Below are 16,874 nucleotides of genomic sequence, written 5' to 3'. Positions count from 1 at the left end.
CCACACCCAGGACTCGCGGGGAGGGGAATAAACCAGCGCAATCATGCAAAGTGTTTGGCAATATGTATCAAGAGCCTTAAAAATGTTCACTCCTGGCTGGGCGCGGTGGTTCATGTCTGTAATCCCAGCATTTTGGGAGGTGGATCACCTGAGGTCAGGAGTTTGAGACCAGCCTGGCCGACATGGTGAAAACCCCGCTCTACTAAAAATACACAAAAAAGTTAGCCAGGCACAGTGGTGGGCACCTGTAATCCCAGCTACTAGGGAGGCTGAGGCAAGAGAATCGCTTGAACCCCAAGGGGGTGGAGGTTGCAGTGGGCCGAGATCGCGCCATTGCCCTCCAGCCTGGGCAACAAGAACAAGAGCAAGACTCCGTCTCAAAAAAAAAAAAAAGTTCACTCCCATTAAGCTAGTAATCCCATTTTTGGCAGTCTGTCATAATGAAATTGGCTTAAAGAGAGAAAAAAGTTTAACACAGATGTTCATTGCAGTGTTGTTTTTAAGTAAAAAGATGGATACAACCTAAGCTTTCAACCGCCATAAAGAATGGTATCTTCAAAGTATCTGGAACAGGCTCCTGTTAAGAGTATTTTAAGTCATCTCTCAGCCTTAGTTTTTTCAACTGCAAAATGATGACAGTAGTGATCCCACAAAACCAGCAGGGATGGTCATGCTTCCCTAAACTTGAAAACAGAGGCCACAGGTCAGGGATCATGATGGGGTGGCTGATTTTCTGGGATCCCTCCCTTCCCAGGGAGAGTGACCAGAGGTAGCTTGGTACCCCCATCTTCCCAGGTGGCCACAGAAGCCCAAGAGTTGGCAGCTAATGTGCTATCATCCTGATGGCAGTTTAGGGACAGAAGCAAAGAAATGTCCTGGTGTCAATCCAGTCAGCAGGCTGCGCTGTGACACTGAGGTGATGAGGGGCTGGGAGTGGTAGAGAGGCCCAGATGAAAAGTCTCTTCAGAACAAACAATGTAAGGCCCAAGAGCTGCCTCAGGGGCCATTGTGCATCTGAAAGGTGACTCCCTGCCATCCCTGGTGCCTGGGCCACTCGTTGCTTGTTCTTCTGGGAATTAAGAAGGGTCCTCACCGGGGCCACACAGCCAGGGCTTGAGGAAGACATTCAGTCACTCATTGCCCTACTTCTCTGAAAACCATAGTTTCCTGCCTCTGAGTGCTGTTTGGGAGGGGGTGACTGTGAGTTGGGGTCACATGAGGGCCATAGGTATAAACCTGGGATCCAGAGAAGATGCTGGCATCTACACTCCTAACACCCTGGACCTCTGGGGCAAAAGCACTGTGAAGACCTGAACTGAGCACCCTGAGACTGTGGGCCACCCGCAGGTGCTTACCCAGGGCGGATTTGAGCACGGAGCTGCTGGAGAGTGGGGGGCTCACAATCCCCACAGAGTCCACGAAAGAATGAAGTAATTTCAGGTACTCCAGAGCACTGGAGAATTCACTAGGAAGAAAAGAAAGGGTCCCATGTACATCAAAACATATACACAAGGCCCACCTCATGACCTGGCTGTTCAGCTCTCCAGCTGAGCAAATGGCCATTTCCATCCCTTTCCTGTTATCCCAGGCACACACAAGCGCTGTCTATGTGCACCCTTTGTATTCCACAGGCGTACTTCCTCTGTGTCTCTGGGCTGTCACTGACACTGACACTCTTCCCTCTACTGGAGGCCTTTCCCTAGCATCCCCCACAGCCTACCCTCACTCCTCCCCTTAAGCCCCAAGTCCAGTGTCATCTCCTCCCAAAAGTTTTCTTATCTCCCAGGCAGAACTGCCCCCTCCCCCTTTCCTCAGGTGCACCCCAATCAGGATCTGGGCCTTGTAGGAAAGTGACTTTGGGGCTGGGTATGGTGGCTCATGCCTGTAATCCCAGCACTTTGGGAGGCCAAGGCAGGCAGATCATTTGAGGTCAGGAGTTCCAGACCAGCCTGATGAATGGTGAAACTCTTGACTCTACTAAGAAATACAAAAATTAGCCAGGCATGGTGGCAGGCACCTGTAATCCTAGCTACTTGGGAGGCTGAGGCAGGAGAACCACTTGAACCCAGGAGGCAGAGGTTGCAGTGAGCCAAGATTGTGCCACTACACTCCAGCCTGGGTGACAGAGTGAGACACTGTCTCAAAAACCTCCCCCAAATACAAACAAAAATAACAAAAAATGAAAGTGACTTTGGCACCTATCTGCCTCTCAGGTCTTACCCTGTGAAAGAAGGACTGTGCTCGGTAAGTATGTCAGAGACAAAAATTGCCCAGCACATTCCATGAGGGGCTGGGTCCCCAAGATGTCCAGGCCAGATGTGTCTGCCTTCTGCTGAGTTTGTCACATTTCATTTCTATTCCCTTTCAATAGGCCGCTGCTCCCTACCCCAAAAAGCAAAGCAAGCTAATGAAATTCCTGACTTGATCCAAGTACTGACTCCGCTTGCTAAAGGGATACATAAAAATGGGCACACCTGCCAGGCGCGATGGCTCACGCCTGTAATCTCAGCACTTTGGGAGGCTGAGGCAGGCGGACTGCCTGAGGTCAGGAGTTTGAGACCAGCCTGACTGACATGGTGAAACCTCATCTCTACTAAAAATACAAAAGTTAGCTGGGCATGGTGGCGGGCACCTGTAATCCCAGCTACTTGGGAGGCTGAGGTGGAAGAATCGCTTGAACCGGGGAGGCGGAGGTTGCAGTGAGCTGAGACTGGTCCATTGCACTCCAGCCTGGACAACAAGAGTGAAATTCCATCTCAAAAAAAAAAAAAAAAAAAAAAAAAAGGCAGGGCATGGTGGCTCAGGCCTGTAATCCCAGCACTTTGAGAGGCCAAGGCAGGCAGATCACGAGGTCAGGAGATTGAGACCATTCTGGCTAACATGGTGAAAGCCCGTCTCTACTAAAAATACAAAAAATTAGCCAGGTGTGGTAGCAGGCACCTGTAGTCCCAGCTACTCAGGAGACTGAGGCAGGAGAATGGTGTGAACCCAGGAGGCGGAGCTTGCAGTGAGCCGAGATCATGCCACTGCACTCCAGCCTGGGCGACAGAGCGAGACTCCATCTCAAAAAAAAAAAAAAAAGGTGCACTTGGTCTAGGAGGAAAGGCCAGGTCAGGGTTAACACAGGGCTCTCATTTTTGAGAAATTAAATACAAAGGAAGCATTTGATTGCCCTGCCAACCCGATGCCAGGGCTTGCTTCCCTCTATGAGTGCAGGCCTTCAGGCTGTCCTGGAGTTGCCTGTGTGGACAGGCCCTAAGGCAGGAGGACTTGTCTGGGGACTTTACCAGCTCTCTTCTTCCTGGTCTCCAGTCTTCTTTTTGGCCTGAGGTTTCACCAAGGACTCTATAGCTCGCTCCAGCAGGTTCTTGCAGAAGGCCTGGTGGACCTGCGCAATGGGGTCGGCTGGAAAAGAGATGGGCAAGGAGGGTTAAATGGGGCTCATTTATGAGCCCACTTTGTCTATGGAGAGAAACTCAAAACACAGCCATGCCCTGTGAATGGGGATCAGATCCCCCTTCTCCACCAAAGCCCAGAACTACCGTGCTGAACAGCTGGAGGCTGGGGGAGAGTGTTCACTCCCAGGCTGAAGTGCGTAAGACTGAAGTTCTGGATAAGCTCCGGTGGGGAGGGCACGTGGGGGAGGGTACGGTGTCTCCCGGCACAGTGCTCACTACTCTATGATTGGGAGCTGTCAGGTGGAGTTGGATCAGAAAACAGAAAATGGAATGTCTCAGAGGATGTCTCTTCTCCATGTGGCTCAGGAGAACCACCAGGCAAGGAGGAAAAGGCAGTAACTGCTGCCTCACTCGTGACAATGAAGAACATGCTCCTGTTCTTTCAGAGCCTTGTCCTGGAACGTGCCATCAGCAGTGACCTGTCTGAACTGGCTAGACATGGGGCCTTGCAATGCCTGGATAGCTGACTGTCACCAGCAAGTTTCTTTACTGGCAGGCCTCAAATCACCAGCCCCTTCTCTCTCCTCACATGTGGAAGATATGTGGGCCTTGATCAATGACCAGGAGAAGGAGGGACAGTTATGAACATATTCCAGGTAATAAGGCCTGGAGCCAGAGACTACAAAGCCAATGAGAAGTCCATGTGTAGCCAGCAGGGGTGGGGTAGAAAGATTTAGGATTGCTTTTGCTTTCATCCTTTATATTTTGGTGTTGCATACCATTCTCATATTGAGCAATAAAGTTATTATTTAAAAAAGAAAAGGATAGCGAACTCCCCTAATGCGTGACACACACACCCTATAACTGCAGTCCCCACAGACTCCAATTCTGAGAGGGGAGGAAAAGTACAGCAGAAAGCAGACAGCCACTGAGCACTCAAGGTCTAAGTCAATCCTGACCAGCCTCTACTGCTCCAAGACCGGGTGAGTCGACTCCAATCACTATCAAATGCCAGGGACAGAAAGCCAGCATCTCCTTCCAATGCCTGAAGCTTCGTCCCTGTCACCACTCTGAGCAATTGATGACCGCCTGCCACCTATTGTTCCCGAACTCTCCATATATGTCTGTCTGCTCTCCCAATAGGAGAGACCTGGAGGCCAGGGGAAGCAAGCCTCACACATCCTTTGTGTCTCCAAAGTGCCCAAAACAAGGGCTAAGAGTACACTTGGAGCTTAATCACAATTTATTACTGTGTGATGTAAGGACCATGGGCTCTGAATGTCAGAGAGAGCAGAGCTGCACACCCAGCTTAGCCACTGACAATTTCTGATCAGGCTTGTGACCTTAGGCAAGTTACTCAACCTCCCTGAGCTTCAGTTCAAACAAACAAACAAACAAACAAACAAACAAACAAACAAACGGACTCAACAAGACTGAGACAACCCGTGTCTCCGCGTGTCTGGTGCACAGTAACTCCGTAGTGCCAGCGGTTCGCACGGCTTTCTCCAATTCTGAACGGCTCCAGGGTATTCTCACCTGGGTTCCTCTGGGCACAGTATAGACTCTCCTTGGCAGTTGACTTCACAGACCAGCTCCGCTCCATGAAAAACTTCTGGCCCAGGGGGTGGCAGAGCCAGCGCAGGGAGTCAGGAACAGCGCTGTGCTCAGGGCCACACAGGCTCTGGGCTCGGTTGAGGAAGTAGCTCTGTGGAAGGACAAGGACTGGGGGTAACACCAAGGTGGCAGAATGCTGGCTGCAGCCACCGTGGGGTGCAGAAAGCACCATGGTGGAGGTGAGCTTGGGGGGAGCCTGGGAAAGCTCAGCACAGGGCAGGGTCTCCCACAGGTACCTGGAAGTAAAGCCCGCCATGGAAACTAGGGCAAGCCCACCAGTGGAGTGTGCTGGACTTGCTGACTAGGTCCAAATCCCAGCAGGAGGGCAGGGAGCAGCCACAAGGCACGCATGGGGCCCCTGCTGCATCCTGTCCTGCTGGGGCTGCCTAATCCTACTGGCATTCAACCTGCAGGGTAAACTAGGAAGATGGTTTCCCAAGGAGGGGTCTCAGGGGACCCCGGCTGCTGTACTTCCCCCTTAGCCCCGTGAGTGCCAAGCCAGGCTGCCCCTTCTATCGTGGGACTTTTTATCATGTAATTTTAATTATATATCTCTTAGACTATTTTAGGCAAAATTATTCTGCTTTGACTAATTTTTCTTTTGCTTTTACTTTGTGTGTAAAGTTTAGAACAGCACATGGCCAACGGACAGGGTCACATCAGATGGCACTGGAGTGAAGGGGCAGCTGGGAGGCCAGCCCAGGCCCCATGCAGGCAAATATCTGTGTGTGGGTGGGAGACTCTCCCCACAAGGCTGGCCCTGCAAGGGCAGCCCCTACAGAAACCCCACGGCACCCCTGCATGAGCCCCTAATGTGAACACTAGCCTGTGAGAAAGAACAGAGGGGGAACTTGGAAAGCCTCTTTGTGGGACAATTCAAAGAGCCAGGGCCCCGGTCACTGGGCCCCTCCTCCACTTGCCAGGATAACATCATTTCAGGACCCCACTGACAAGAACTACAGGGACAATACTATCTACCATGTTTTCAGTTCTATCACTTTTTGAGTGAGGATACTTTCACACTAACAATCACGACTTCCAACCCATAACCATTCCCCAAAACAGGCCAGGGTGAGTGAGGAACTGAGGAGAGAAGACAGGAGGGAGGGAGAAGCATAAGATAGAAAGTCCAGGGAGCCCAGGGGCAGAGCTGCCAGGCCAAGGCCTGCAGACGTCGCTTCTACACCCCAGCCCTTGCCCCCACAGGAGCAGAGCTGTTTCATGGTCTGGTTCAGTCTGATGGTTCTGACCTTTACTGGGCTCTAAGTAGCCATCAGCAAATGTAACGGCTTCAGAAGACTTGAATGCCAGTGTCAGAAATAGCACTGTCGGAGTGCCACTCAAGGACACAGACAGAGAAGACTGTCTCTCTCCAGGGGGAACCTGGAGACACTGCCTGAATCTGAGAAAAAGCAACCTGTTCTATAGACACATACTCATAATCTCAAGGCAGCTTATGAGATGAGGTGGGGTGTTTCACTTACATTTCTAATCATGGGGCCAGTGGCACCAACAGTCCTTCCTCCTCTTTGCTAACCAGTGTTGATACTGGATGTTGGAGACCAAATGTAGAGGAACCTCGTGACCCTCTGCCAACCTTCCACAAAGCACTCACTGAATCTGAGCTGATAACTGCAATGGTGGGAGAATAGCAGTTGAGGAGCTGAGCAGGGAGGGAGGCTGGGGGCTGGTGGCGAGATTTTTTTTTTTGAGACGGAGTCTCGCTCTGTCGCCCAGGCTGGAGTGCAGTGGCCGGATCTCAGCTCACTGCAAGCTCCGCCCCCCGGGTTTACGCCATTCTCCTGCCTCAGCCTCCCGAGTAGCTGGGACTACAGGCGCCCGCCACATCGCCCGGCTAGTTTTTTGTATTTTTTAGTAGAGACGGGGTTTCACCGTATTAGCCAGGATGGTCTCGATCTCCTGACCTCATGATCCGCCCGTCTCGGCCTCCCAAAGTGCTGGGATTACAGGCTTGAGCCACCGCGCCCGGCCAAGATTCCAGGGCTTCTGAGGTCCCAGAACACTTGAATGGTTGACTCCAACTGTCTTTCCAAGAATAGCCAATTCCACGTGTCCAATTAGCAAGGGAGCCTGGTGGTTGATCCAGGAGAAACTGAGGACCAACTGGTCCCTCACAAGGGCCCAGATGTTGTAAGCAGAAGCAAAGCCTAGTCCAGGTCATATGGCAAGAGGAACCAGAAAGGCCAATGTGGAAATCACTAAGTTAAAATGTATTTTAAGCTTAATTCTTTTCTTTTTCTTTTTTTTTTTTTAAAGACAGAGTCTTGCTCTGTCACCCAGGCTGGAGTGCAGTGGTACGATCTCGGCTCACTGCAACCTCTGCCTCCCGGGTTCTAGCAATTCTCCTGCCTCAGCCTCCTGAGTAGCTGGGATTATAGGCGCCTGCCACTGCGCCCAGCTAATTTTTGTATTTTTAGTAGAAACAACGTTTCACTATTTGGCCAGGCTGGTCTTGAACTCCTGATCTCGTGATCCACCTGCCTCAGCCTCCCAAAGTGCTGGGATTACAGGCGTGAGCCACCACGCCTGGCTTTTTTTTTTTTTTTTTTTTTTGCGACAGGATCTCACTTTATCACCTGGGCTGGAGTGCAAGTGGGCGATCATGGCTCACTGCAGCCTCAATCTCTGGGATCAGATGATCCCCACCTTAGCCTCCCAAGTAGCTGGGACTACAGGCATATGCTACCATGCCTGGCTAAATTTTTTTGTAGAAATAGGTTTTTGCTATGTTTCCCAGGCTAGTCTCAAACTCCTGGGCTCAAGAGATCAGCCCACCTCAGCCTCCCAAAGTGTTGGAATTACAGGCATGAGCCACTGCGCCCAGCCAAGCTTAATTCTTAAAACAGGCCGGGTGCGGTGGCTCACGCCTGCAATCCCAGCACGTTGGGAGGCCAAGGCAGGTGGATCACCTGAGGTCAAGAGTTCGAGACCAGTCTGGCCAACATGGTGAAACCCTGTCTCTACTAAAAATACAAAATTAGCCAGGTATGGTAGCAGGCACCTGTAATCCCAGCTACTCGGGAGGCTGAGGCAGGAGAATTGCTTGAACCTGGGAGCCAGAGATGCAGTGAGCTGAGAATATGCCATTGCACTCCAGCCTAAGTGACAAGAGTGAGACTCTGTCTCCAAAAAAAACAAAAAAAAACTTCTAGTTATATTAATAACAAATTTCAGTTGAGGGCAGGGGAGCTTGAGTTTGGTGGTTTGAACTAATAAGAAATAGAAATCCTGGGATACAGTCATCTACAATATAGCTTCTATAAGGGAAACTGAGAAAACAGCTTTTGTTACTCTTAATTTTCTTGGCAATATAGTCCCGTACTAATTTTCCTTTTTTCTTTTTTGAGAGAGGGTCTTGCTCTGTCACCCAGGCTAGAGGGCAGTGGCACAATCACAGCTCACTGCAGTCTCGACCTCCCGGGCTCAAGCAATCTTCCCACCTTGGTCTCCTGAGTAGCTTGGACCACATGCCACACACAAAAAAACCGGGCCCGCCACCATGCCAGGCTAAGTTTTGTATTTTTGGTAGAGATGGGGTTTCACCATGTTGCCCAGGCTGGTCTTGAACCCCTGAGCTCAAGTTATCCTCCTACCTCAGCCTCCCAAAGTGCTAGGATTACAGGCACAAGCCACCATGCCTGGCCTAAAAAAAAAAAAAAATTTTTTTTTAAGTTTTCCTAAATTTTATAGACACCAGAATCCTCCCCAACTGGGGCCTAGGAGCCTCCCCCTGTAACTCATCTGCTAATTACCTGATGTGAAAGAGGCTGTGGCAAGAACCCCACAACTGTTTAGATCCTGAGAGTCACTCAGTACCCCAGGGCCAGTCCCAGCCCCAGGTTGTGTCCCCCAACATCGGTCTAACCCCATGGCTCTCAAATCGTGTGCCAAGGCAGTCTGAGGTGCCACAGCAAGTGATCGGGGCACCATAGGCTATTTTAAACTTTCTTTTTTTTTTCTTTCTTTTTTGAGATGGAGTCTCGTTCTGCGGCCCAGGCTGGAGTGCAGTGGCCGGATCTCAGCTCACTACAAGCTCCGCCTCCGGGGTTCACGCCATTCTCCTGCCTCAGCCTCCCGAGTAGCTGGGACTACAGGCGCCCGCCACCTCGACTGGCTAGTTTTTTTTATTTTTTAGTAGAGATGGGGTTTCACCGTGTTAGCCAGGATGGTCTCAATCTCCTGACCTCGTGATCCGCCCGTCTCGGCCTCCCAAAGTGCTGGGATTATAGGCTTGAGCCACCGCGCCCGGCCTATTTTAAACTTTTGAGGAAAACAATGATGCTCAACATCAGCTGGGCACTTATAAAGTGACTAGATGGGGAGAGCCTGCAGCCTCAGCATTGAGATCACACTAGCTTCCTTTGGAGGTGTCATATCTGTCATGGTACTGTGTGGAAATCAATGTGGAAAAGAGAGAGAGTGGTGGTTGCTAGTCTGATTCCAAAGCTTGAGAAGGTGTGTAGTGCTTGACAGGTTCACGTATCGGTAAGAAACATAGTGAGACTATGCTTGTGAATAGCCATTCCACTCCATCCACTCCAGCCTGGGCATCAGAGTGAGACTGTATCTCTATTAGAAAAAAAAAAAAAAAGAATATTTTGGATTCTTAATAACTATGATTTCTAAGAAATTATTAAGAATCCAAAATATTCTCTCTCTTTTTTTCTTTTGAGATGGAGTCTTGCTCTGTCACCCAGGCTGGAGTGCAGTGGCACAATCTGGGCTCACTGCAACCTCTGCCTTCTGGGTTCAAGCAATTGTGTCTCAGCCTTCCGAGTAGCTGGGATTATAGGTGAGTGCTACCACACCTGGATAATTTTTGTATTTTTAGTAGAGATGGGGTTTTACCATGTTGGCCAGGCTGGTCTCAAACTCCTGACCTTAGGTGATCCACCTGCCTCAGCATCCCAAAATGCTGGGATAACAGGCGTGAGCCACCGCGCCCAGCCTCTTTTCTTTTTCTTTTTTTTTTTTTTAAAGTAGAGACATGGTCTCACTATGTTGCCCAGGCTGGAGTGAAGTGGCTCTATTCATAGGTGTGATCATAGCTAACTGCAGCCTCAAACTTGTGGCTTCAAGAGATCCTCCTGCCTCAGTCTCCTGAGGAGCTGGGACTACAGGTGTGTGCTACCACTCCTAGCAAAAAATATTATTTCTTCTTTCAACTTCACATATGATTTTTTCAAATGACCACTAAGCTGTTAAGACAATTAAATACCTACTAGGATATTCAAACTTAACTACTTAACAGAGGCCAGGTGCGGTGGTGCCTATAATCCCAGCACTTTGGGAGGCTGAGGTGGGCGGATCGCTTAAGCCCAGGAGTTCGAGACCAGCCTGAGCAACATAGCGAAACCCTGGCTACGAAAATTACAAAAATTAGCTGGGTGTGGTGGTGCGCACCTGCAGTCCCAGCTACTTGGGAGGGTGAGGTGGGATGATCACTTGAGCCCAGAGAGGTTGAGGCTACAGTGAGCCGTGGTTGCACCACTGCACTCCAGCCTGGGCAACAGAGTAAGACACTGTCTCAACAAATGAAAAAACTGTTAGGTATTTCTTTTGGCTAAGGGACGACATGAAAAATTTACTGAGACATAGTGAGTCGAGAAAGTTTGGGAATCTTGAGTCATGAGTCGAGCAAGTTTGGGAACCTCTAGTCTAAACCATTTTCACAGAGGCCAGCCCTGCACTTGCCCCCAACACTTGGCTCATTTGTAGCTAAATATATCTCACCAAATTCAAAGCTTCTTCCTTTATAAGAAAATACTGTCTGAGTCTCTTTATTCTCTCTCAAGAGAAGTAAACAGAGAAGAGCAGTGACTTTAAAGATGACAGTTCTTCTCTTTTTTCCATCTTACTGAATATGCAAATTTGGTAATACTATTAAGTTTTTTTTTTTTTTTTTTTTTTTTTTTTTGAGACGGAGTTTCGCTCTGTCGCCCAGGCTGGAGTGCAGTGGCCGGATCTCAGCTCACTGCAAGCTCTGCCTCCCGGGTTTACGCCATTCTCCTGCCTCAGCCTCCCGAGTAGCTAGGACTACAGGCGCCAGCCACCTCACCCAGCTAGCTTTTTGTATTTTTTAGTAGAGACGGGGTTTCACCATGTTAGCCAGGATGGTCTGGATCTCCTGACCTCGTGATCCACCCGTCTCGGCCTCCCAAAGTGCTGGGATTACAGGCTTGAGCCACCGCGCCCGGCCACTATTAAGTTTTAAATATTTATATGCTTTCACACAGCATCACTGTCTCTACAGATTTGGTCTGAGGAAGCTCTTAGAGAGGTGCATGAAGACAATGGACAGAAATGTTCCCTATAGCACTGTTTATAACGGCAAATACTGGAAACCACCCAAATGTCCATCAGCAGCACCAAGTACCTCTGTAGAATGAAGAGGCTACAAAGAAATACCCAAGATTCATTGTTAGTCACTAAATCTGGAAGACCAACACTTCCAGACATCAACACATAAGAGGAAACTCAGCCGTTAGGGTTGGGTGGTGGTGGTGCAGTAGAACAGACTAGCAGATCCGTAGGCAGACCCCGCGCTGTACAGGGATCCTTGATTTATGAAAAAAAAAGGTGCCACTTGGTGCAGCAGGAGAAGGACAGTTTATAAAATAATAGGTTCTGAGTCAGGTAGATATCCTTATGGAGAAATACAGATCTTGCACTCTTACCTCCAACTCATATAAAAATTAATTCCAGGTGGATTAGGTACCTGTGTGTAAAGAGTAAAAAATAAAGCTTCTAGCAGACAACATAGGAGAATATCTTCATGATTTTGAGGTAGGACAAAGATTTACAGGACTTAAAATGTCTAACTGTAAAGGAAAAGACTAATAATCTGGATTTCACTGAAATTAAGAGCTTGTGCTATCACTAGATACAATTAAGAGAGAATACGCAAACCACAGAGTGGGAGAAGGCATCTGAAAAGCATATATCCAATAAAGGGGTCATCTACAGAATAAAGAATTCCTCTAATCAATAAGACGACAGACACTCCAAATGAAAACGAGGTAAGAATTGTGAATTGAATGTCACAAAAAAGACTATCCAAATTGCCAATAAATGTAAGGAGAGGCGCTCAATCTCATTAATCACCTGGGAAGTGCAAATGAAAACTACAATGAGATACACTAGAAGGGCTTAAAAAATTGACATTATATGTGTTTGGTAAGGATGTAGAACTGGAACTCTTGTTCACTGCTGATGGAGTGGAGAATGGCCAACAATCTGGAAATACGCACAACCTCTGACCTACCCAGCAATGACATTCCTAAAAATGCAGTCACGTTTCCTGAAAGATGTGTGTACAAGGAGGTTCACAGCAGCACCCTTCATAATAACCAAAGCCAGAAAGCAACTAAAAAGTTCATCTGCAATAATCTAGTCATACAATGGAACACTATAAAGTATGAGAACGAACAATCTATAATTCTACATGACAACACAAATGATTCTTACACATGATATTGATCAAAAGAAGTCAGACACAAAACAGTGTATACTGCAAGACTCTCCTTCTATTAATATAGTTTAAACAGAGGCAAAATATCTGAGGTGACTAGGATGGTGGTTACCCTTGGAAGGCTGGAAGGCTTGTGGGAAGGAGTAGGTGAGTGATTGCAAAGGGCCCAAGAGAAGTTTCTGAGGTCTTGGTTCTGTACTTTGAACTGTCTGCTGGCTACATGGGTGTGTTTACTCTGTGAAGTCACTGAACTGTGTATTTATGATTTGTATACTTTTTGACACGCACATTGTAATCTTTTTTTTTTTCTTCTTGAGACGGAGTCTCACTCACTCTGTCACCCAGGCTAGAGTGCAGTGGTGCAATCTTGGCTCACTACAACCTCTGCTTCCCAGGTTCAGGCGACTGTCCTGCCTCAGCCTCCCAAGTAGCTGGGATTATAGGTGTGCACCACCATGTCTGGCTAATTTTTGTTTGTTTGTATGTATGTATGTATGTATGTATGTATTTTGAGATGGAGTCTCACTCTGCTGCCCAGGCTGGAGTGCAATGGCGCGATCTCCACTCAACACAACCTCCACCTCCAAGGTTCACGCGATTCTCCTGCCTCAGCCTCCCGAGTAGCTGGGATTACAGGCATGCGCCACCATGCCCGTCTAATTTTTGTATTTTTAGTAGAGACAGGGTTTCATCATATTGACCAGGCTGGTCTAGAACTCCTGACCTCAGGTGATCTGCTCGCCTCGGGCTCCCAAAGAGCTAGGATTACAGGTGTGAGCCACCATGCCCGGCCTTCGCAGCCAGACTTCTAAGCATGTGCTTTGATAAGTTTACTGAAATGACAAACAATAGGCAGATTAAACTCCAGTGACAGAATTCAGAAAAGTGGTTACCTTGGTTGGGGGCAGGAAGAGCAGGGAGGGCCTTAAGAAGGCTTCTGTGAGTACTGGGAATGTTCTGTTTCTTAATTGGGTGTGTGTTGCATGGGTGACTTCACTTCAAGCCGTAAGTTAAAATGTGTGCATTTTTCTGCACGTATGTTGTATTTTGATAAAATCAATGTCTTCAAAACATTTTTGGAGGGCATGGAAGTTACAAATGTAATGACATCAGCCCAGAGCACTTCAATAAACCGAAAAGAAGAGAGACCTCATCAATGCCTCCTGCTCTCAGCCTAGATTCACCTTTCCCAGAAAGCCCACCCTGACTTCCCCCAAGACCAGCTCAGGAGCTCACCCTAGCTCACTGTCCTGAAGACCTGGTCCCAGGAAGAACTGTTAAGGGAAGGTTGAAATGAATAGGAAAAGTGATGTGTCTTCAGTGTCTGTGGACTCCCAGGTCGTCTAGCCCACAAGTGAGAATGGTGTTCTTTCCCCACCTGGAGCCCAGTCCTCCTCATGAGAAGATCAACGTCAAGCTCAAGAAGGGCTGCTGTCTAGGTTCCTTGCCAAAATGTATGCTCCCTGAGGACGAGGCAAATGTCCTGCTTAGAGAGGGTGCTCAGTCATGTTTGCTGAATGAGTGAATCAAGGGATGAATCTCTTATCTGTGGTCACCAGAAACAGAGGTAAGACATAAAAAGTACACTGGGCTTCCCTGCGCCCTTTGTCCCATAGACTATTGTGATGTTCCTCAGGAAACATATCAGTGTCACTACAGGGAACGCTCTGATTCATTCTCAGCTCATCTCTGCTGTTACTGAGATACGGAAACAAATAAGAGATGTGGTAATGCCTGAACATACCTGATGAATTCAGCAGTCTACCCACAGTGGGACACAGAGTAAAACATACCTGTTTCTGCTAGAGTAAGAGAAAGCCTGAGGTCAGCATGTTGTGAACTAGCTAATAACAAGGACTGGGAATTACCCATTTGAGAGTTCCCAAGGCTGGCTCCTAGCCACACATATGGGAGGTGCTTGATAACCACAATCCCTGCCCTGGGTCTGACCTGAGCTCCTTGTGGACGGGCACAGGTTTTCTTTTACTTTTATTCTTTCCATTTCTTTTCTGTAACTCTGTAGCTTGGCAAAGGCACTGGCTTTTATATCTGGACTCACAGTGCTGTGATGGACACAAGATGCCCAATAAATACCTTTTGAGTAAATAAAAGAACCAGGAGACATAACCAGGGGGTTCTAAGAATTTTTATGACCACTGGAAGAGCAGAAAAGTTGCATATTAACCCCCAAATATAGTAGCTCTGCTATCAGTGAACCAATCTTCTTATTACTTCATATTACCTCAGGAGACCAAAATGTCCTGCTTACAAGGCTTATGGTATTAAGGCCACAAGGGGAGGAATTTTGGTCTGTTTTATCGGTTGCTGGAAGTCCTGGTGAAATGAGCAACTGAATGAATGCCTACCCCTCTACGTGGGCAGCACCTGAGCGGGAAGGGGGCTCATAACTGCTTTTGCATCTTAACTCCTGGTTAGGTAAGTGCTCAGGGGAGGTTTACAGAAGGGAACTGAAGGGTACTCACGGCCAGGAAGCCCAGCTTGCCTCCACACCGGGTCTTGAGCCCCATGGCAGCAGTCAGATGGATCTCAACCAGTGTGTTCGGTGGGATTTTCTCCTCTGCACATTCAGCCAGGTTTACGGCACACAATGCCATGTGCACATCAGAACAGGCAGATCCTGCAGGAAGCTTCCCTAGGGTGGGCAGAAACAGACATTATCATTGATGGAACCCCAAAACCAAACTTTTTCCTGCTCTCTCCAGCACAATCAAAGTAAGAGAGGAACCAGGGGAGAAACAAGGTGAACTTTGTGATCAGATAGGCCGGATCATAGGATGGGATGCCAGGCTCTGTGATGTTCTGGCTACCTCGCAGGATAGCTGGGAACATGGCACCCGGTTCTATTGCACCCAGAGCCGCCACGATCGCAGGTTGTTGTACAGCACTCAGGGGCGCACAGGGCAGCATTTCCCAAAACAGTGTCAGCAGCACAGCCCCACTCTGTGTTTCCAAACATTCAAGAGAGGTAATGAAATTTTTTTTAGACAAACTGATTTGACTTTATTTTCATTAAAAAACCTTCACAATGTGGCTGGGTGCCAGTGGCTCACACCTATAATCCCAGCACTTTGGGAGACCAAGGCCAGCGGATCACTTGAGGCCAGGAATTCGAGACCAGCCTGGCAAACACAGTGAAACCACATCTCTACTAAAAATAGAAAAAATTAGCTGGACTGGTGGCGCACACCTGTAATTGCAGCTACTCAGAAGGCTGAGGCAGAATTGCTTGAGCCTGGGACGCGGAGGCTGCAGTGAGCTGAGATCACACCACTGCACTCCAGCCTGGGCAACACTGTCCCCCAAAAAAGCCAAAAAAAAAGAACCCGCATTCATAATACACAAGCACACACCCATTTGAGGGGGAAGTGACATAAACTGAGCAAGGACAGCTGAACGCATGTTGGGTTAGTGGGTGGGAGGCCAGGAAGGCTGACCACACCCTCCCCAATGAGAGGTGCACAGTGGCCCATCGGGGACTGATCCCCTAATCAGGGCACAAAGTATCCTTGCACAGGCACAAGGGCCCATCACAGCTCTCCTGAGGCTTTCATACTGTTGCTAGCTTTGGTCCCTGCTACAAGGGCAAGCAGTCTCCTTGCCTCAGGGGTGGCCACAGGAAGTGCCCATGTCAAGGTGTAGACAGTGGCAAAGCCAGGCTTCCCATGCTCATCCAGCCCTGTGTTCCCTCTCCTGGGCTGCCTTGCCCCCCTGTCTCTTTATCAGCATAGGGAGATCTCAGCCTCCACACTCCATTCTGTACTGGCCTCAGGTGTTCCTCCTACAGGAGACACTGGGCTTTTACTGTCACAGGGAGGGAGGGGAGAGGGCAGTGTGGCAACCATACTGTAGTTACCTCTGTCCTCTCAGTGTCTCACACAGGGAATGCCAGTGAGTATGGAGGGAATGAGTGATGTAAAGCTTCTCAGTTGGAATTCTCCAGAACTTGGCAGCAACAAGGACACAGCCTGATCAGAGACCTGAGTATGGGCTTATTCTGTCCCAAGGGCACACTGAGGAACAGACAAGATAACAGCGGAGCAAATTTGCAGATAGGGACCTTCTGCTAAAATTCTACCATGAGCCCACATATTAAAGGTGCACACTGACCCCACTGTCTCATCTCCTGGTCACTCCTCCATTACTGGCCTGGCTCTGTTCCACTTTTGGCTGAAGCTCCTTGCTGCTACCAGGGCATCTAACACCTTCCAGTTACCACATCCTACTGTTATTCCTGGCTCTCATCTTACTGCGTGTCCCAGAACGATCTCCCTTCCTCAACTCTGCCCTTGCTCCTCCAACACTCAGCCTCTCAGTGTCTCCTCAGACCTCTCCAACTGCTGCTCTTAGGC

The 16,874-nt window shown here is 48.8% G+C and overlaps 2 protein-coding genes across 7 annotated transcripts in view; both read right to left on the bottom strand.

The window, feature by feature from the left end:
* SEPTIN3 (septin 3) overlaps nt 1-16,874 on the bottom strand; it is a 429,247-nt gene that overhangs the window by 107,034 nt on the left and 305,339 nt on the right. The gene's annotated exons all lie outside the window — the stretch shown is intronic.
* Nucleotides 1-16,874, bottom strand: part of SREBF2 (sterol regulatory element binding transcription factor 2) — a 75,772-nt gene that overhangs the window by 7,885 nt on the left and 51,013 nt on the right. Inside the window, exons 11-14 of the mRNA XM_023221866.2 lie at nt 14,988-15,157; nt 4,935-5,103; nt 3,288-3,405; nt 1,356-1,465 (exon numbers count right to left, since the gene is read on the bottom strand). Coding sequence (XP_023077634.1) covers nt 1,356-1,465; nt 3,288-3,405; nt 4,935-5,103; nt 14,988-15,157 — 567 coding nt within the window. The remainder of the gene's footprint in view (nt 1-1,355; nt 1,466-3,287; nt 3,406-4,934; nt 5,104-14,987; nt 15,158-16,874) is intronic.

The sequence above is a fragment of the Piliocolobus tephrosceles genome, chromosome 19, assembly GCF_002776525.5.
Source record: "Piliocolobus tephrosceles isolate RC106 chromosome 19, ASM277652v3, whole genome shotgun sequence".
In the NCBI taxonomy this organism is placed as follows: Eukaryota; Metazoa; Chordata; class Mammalia; order Primates; family Cercopithecidae; genus Piliocolobus; species Piliocolobus tephrosceles.
The sequence above is the reverse complement of the archived record's forward strand: the minus strand, read 5'-3'. Positions and strand labels throughout refer to the sequence as shown.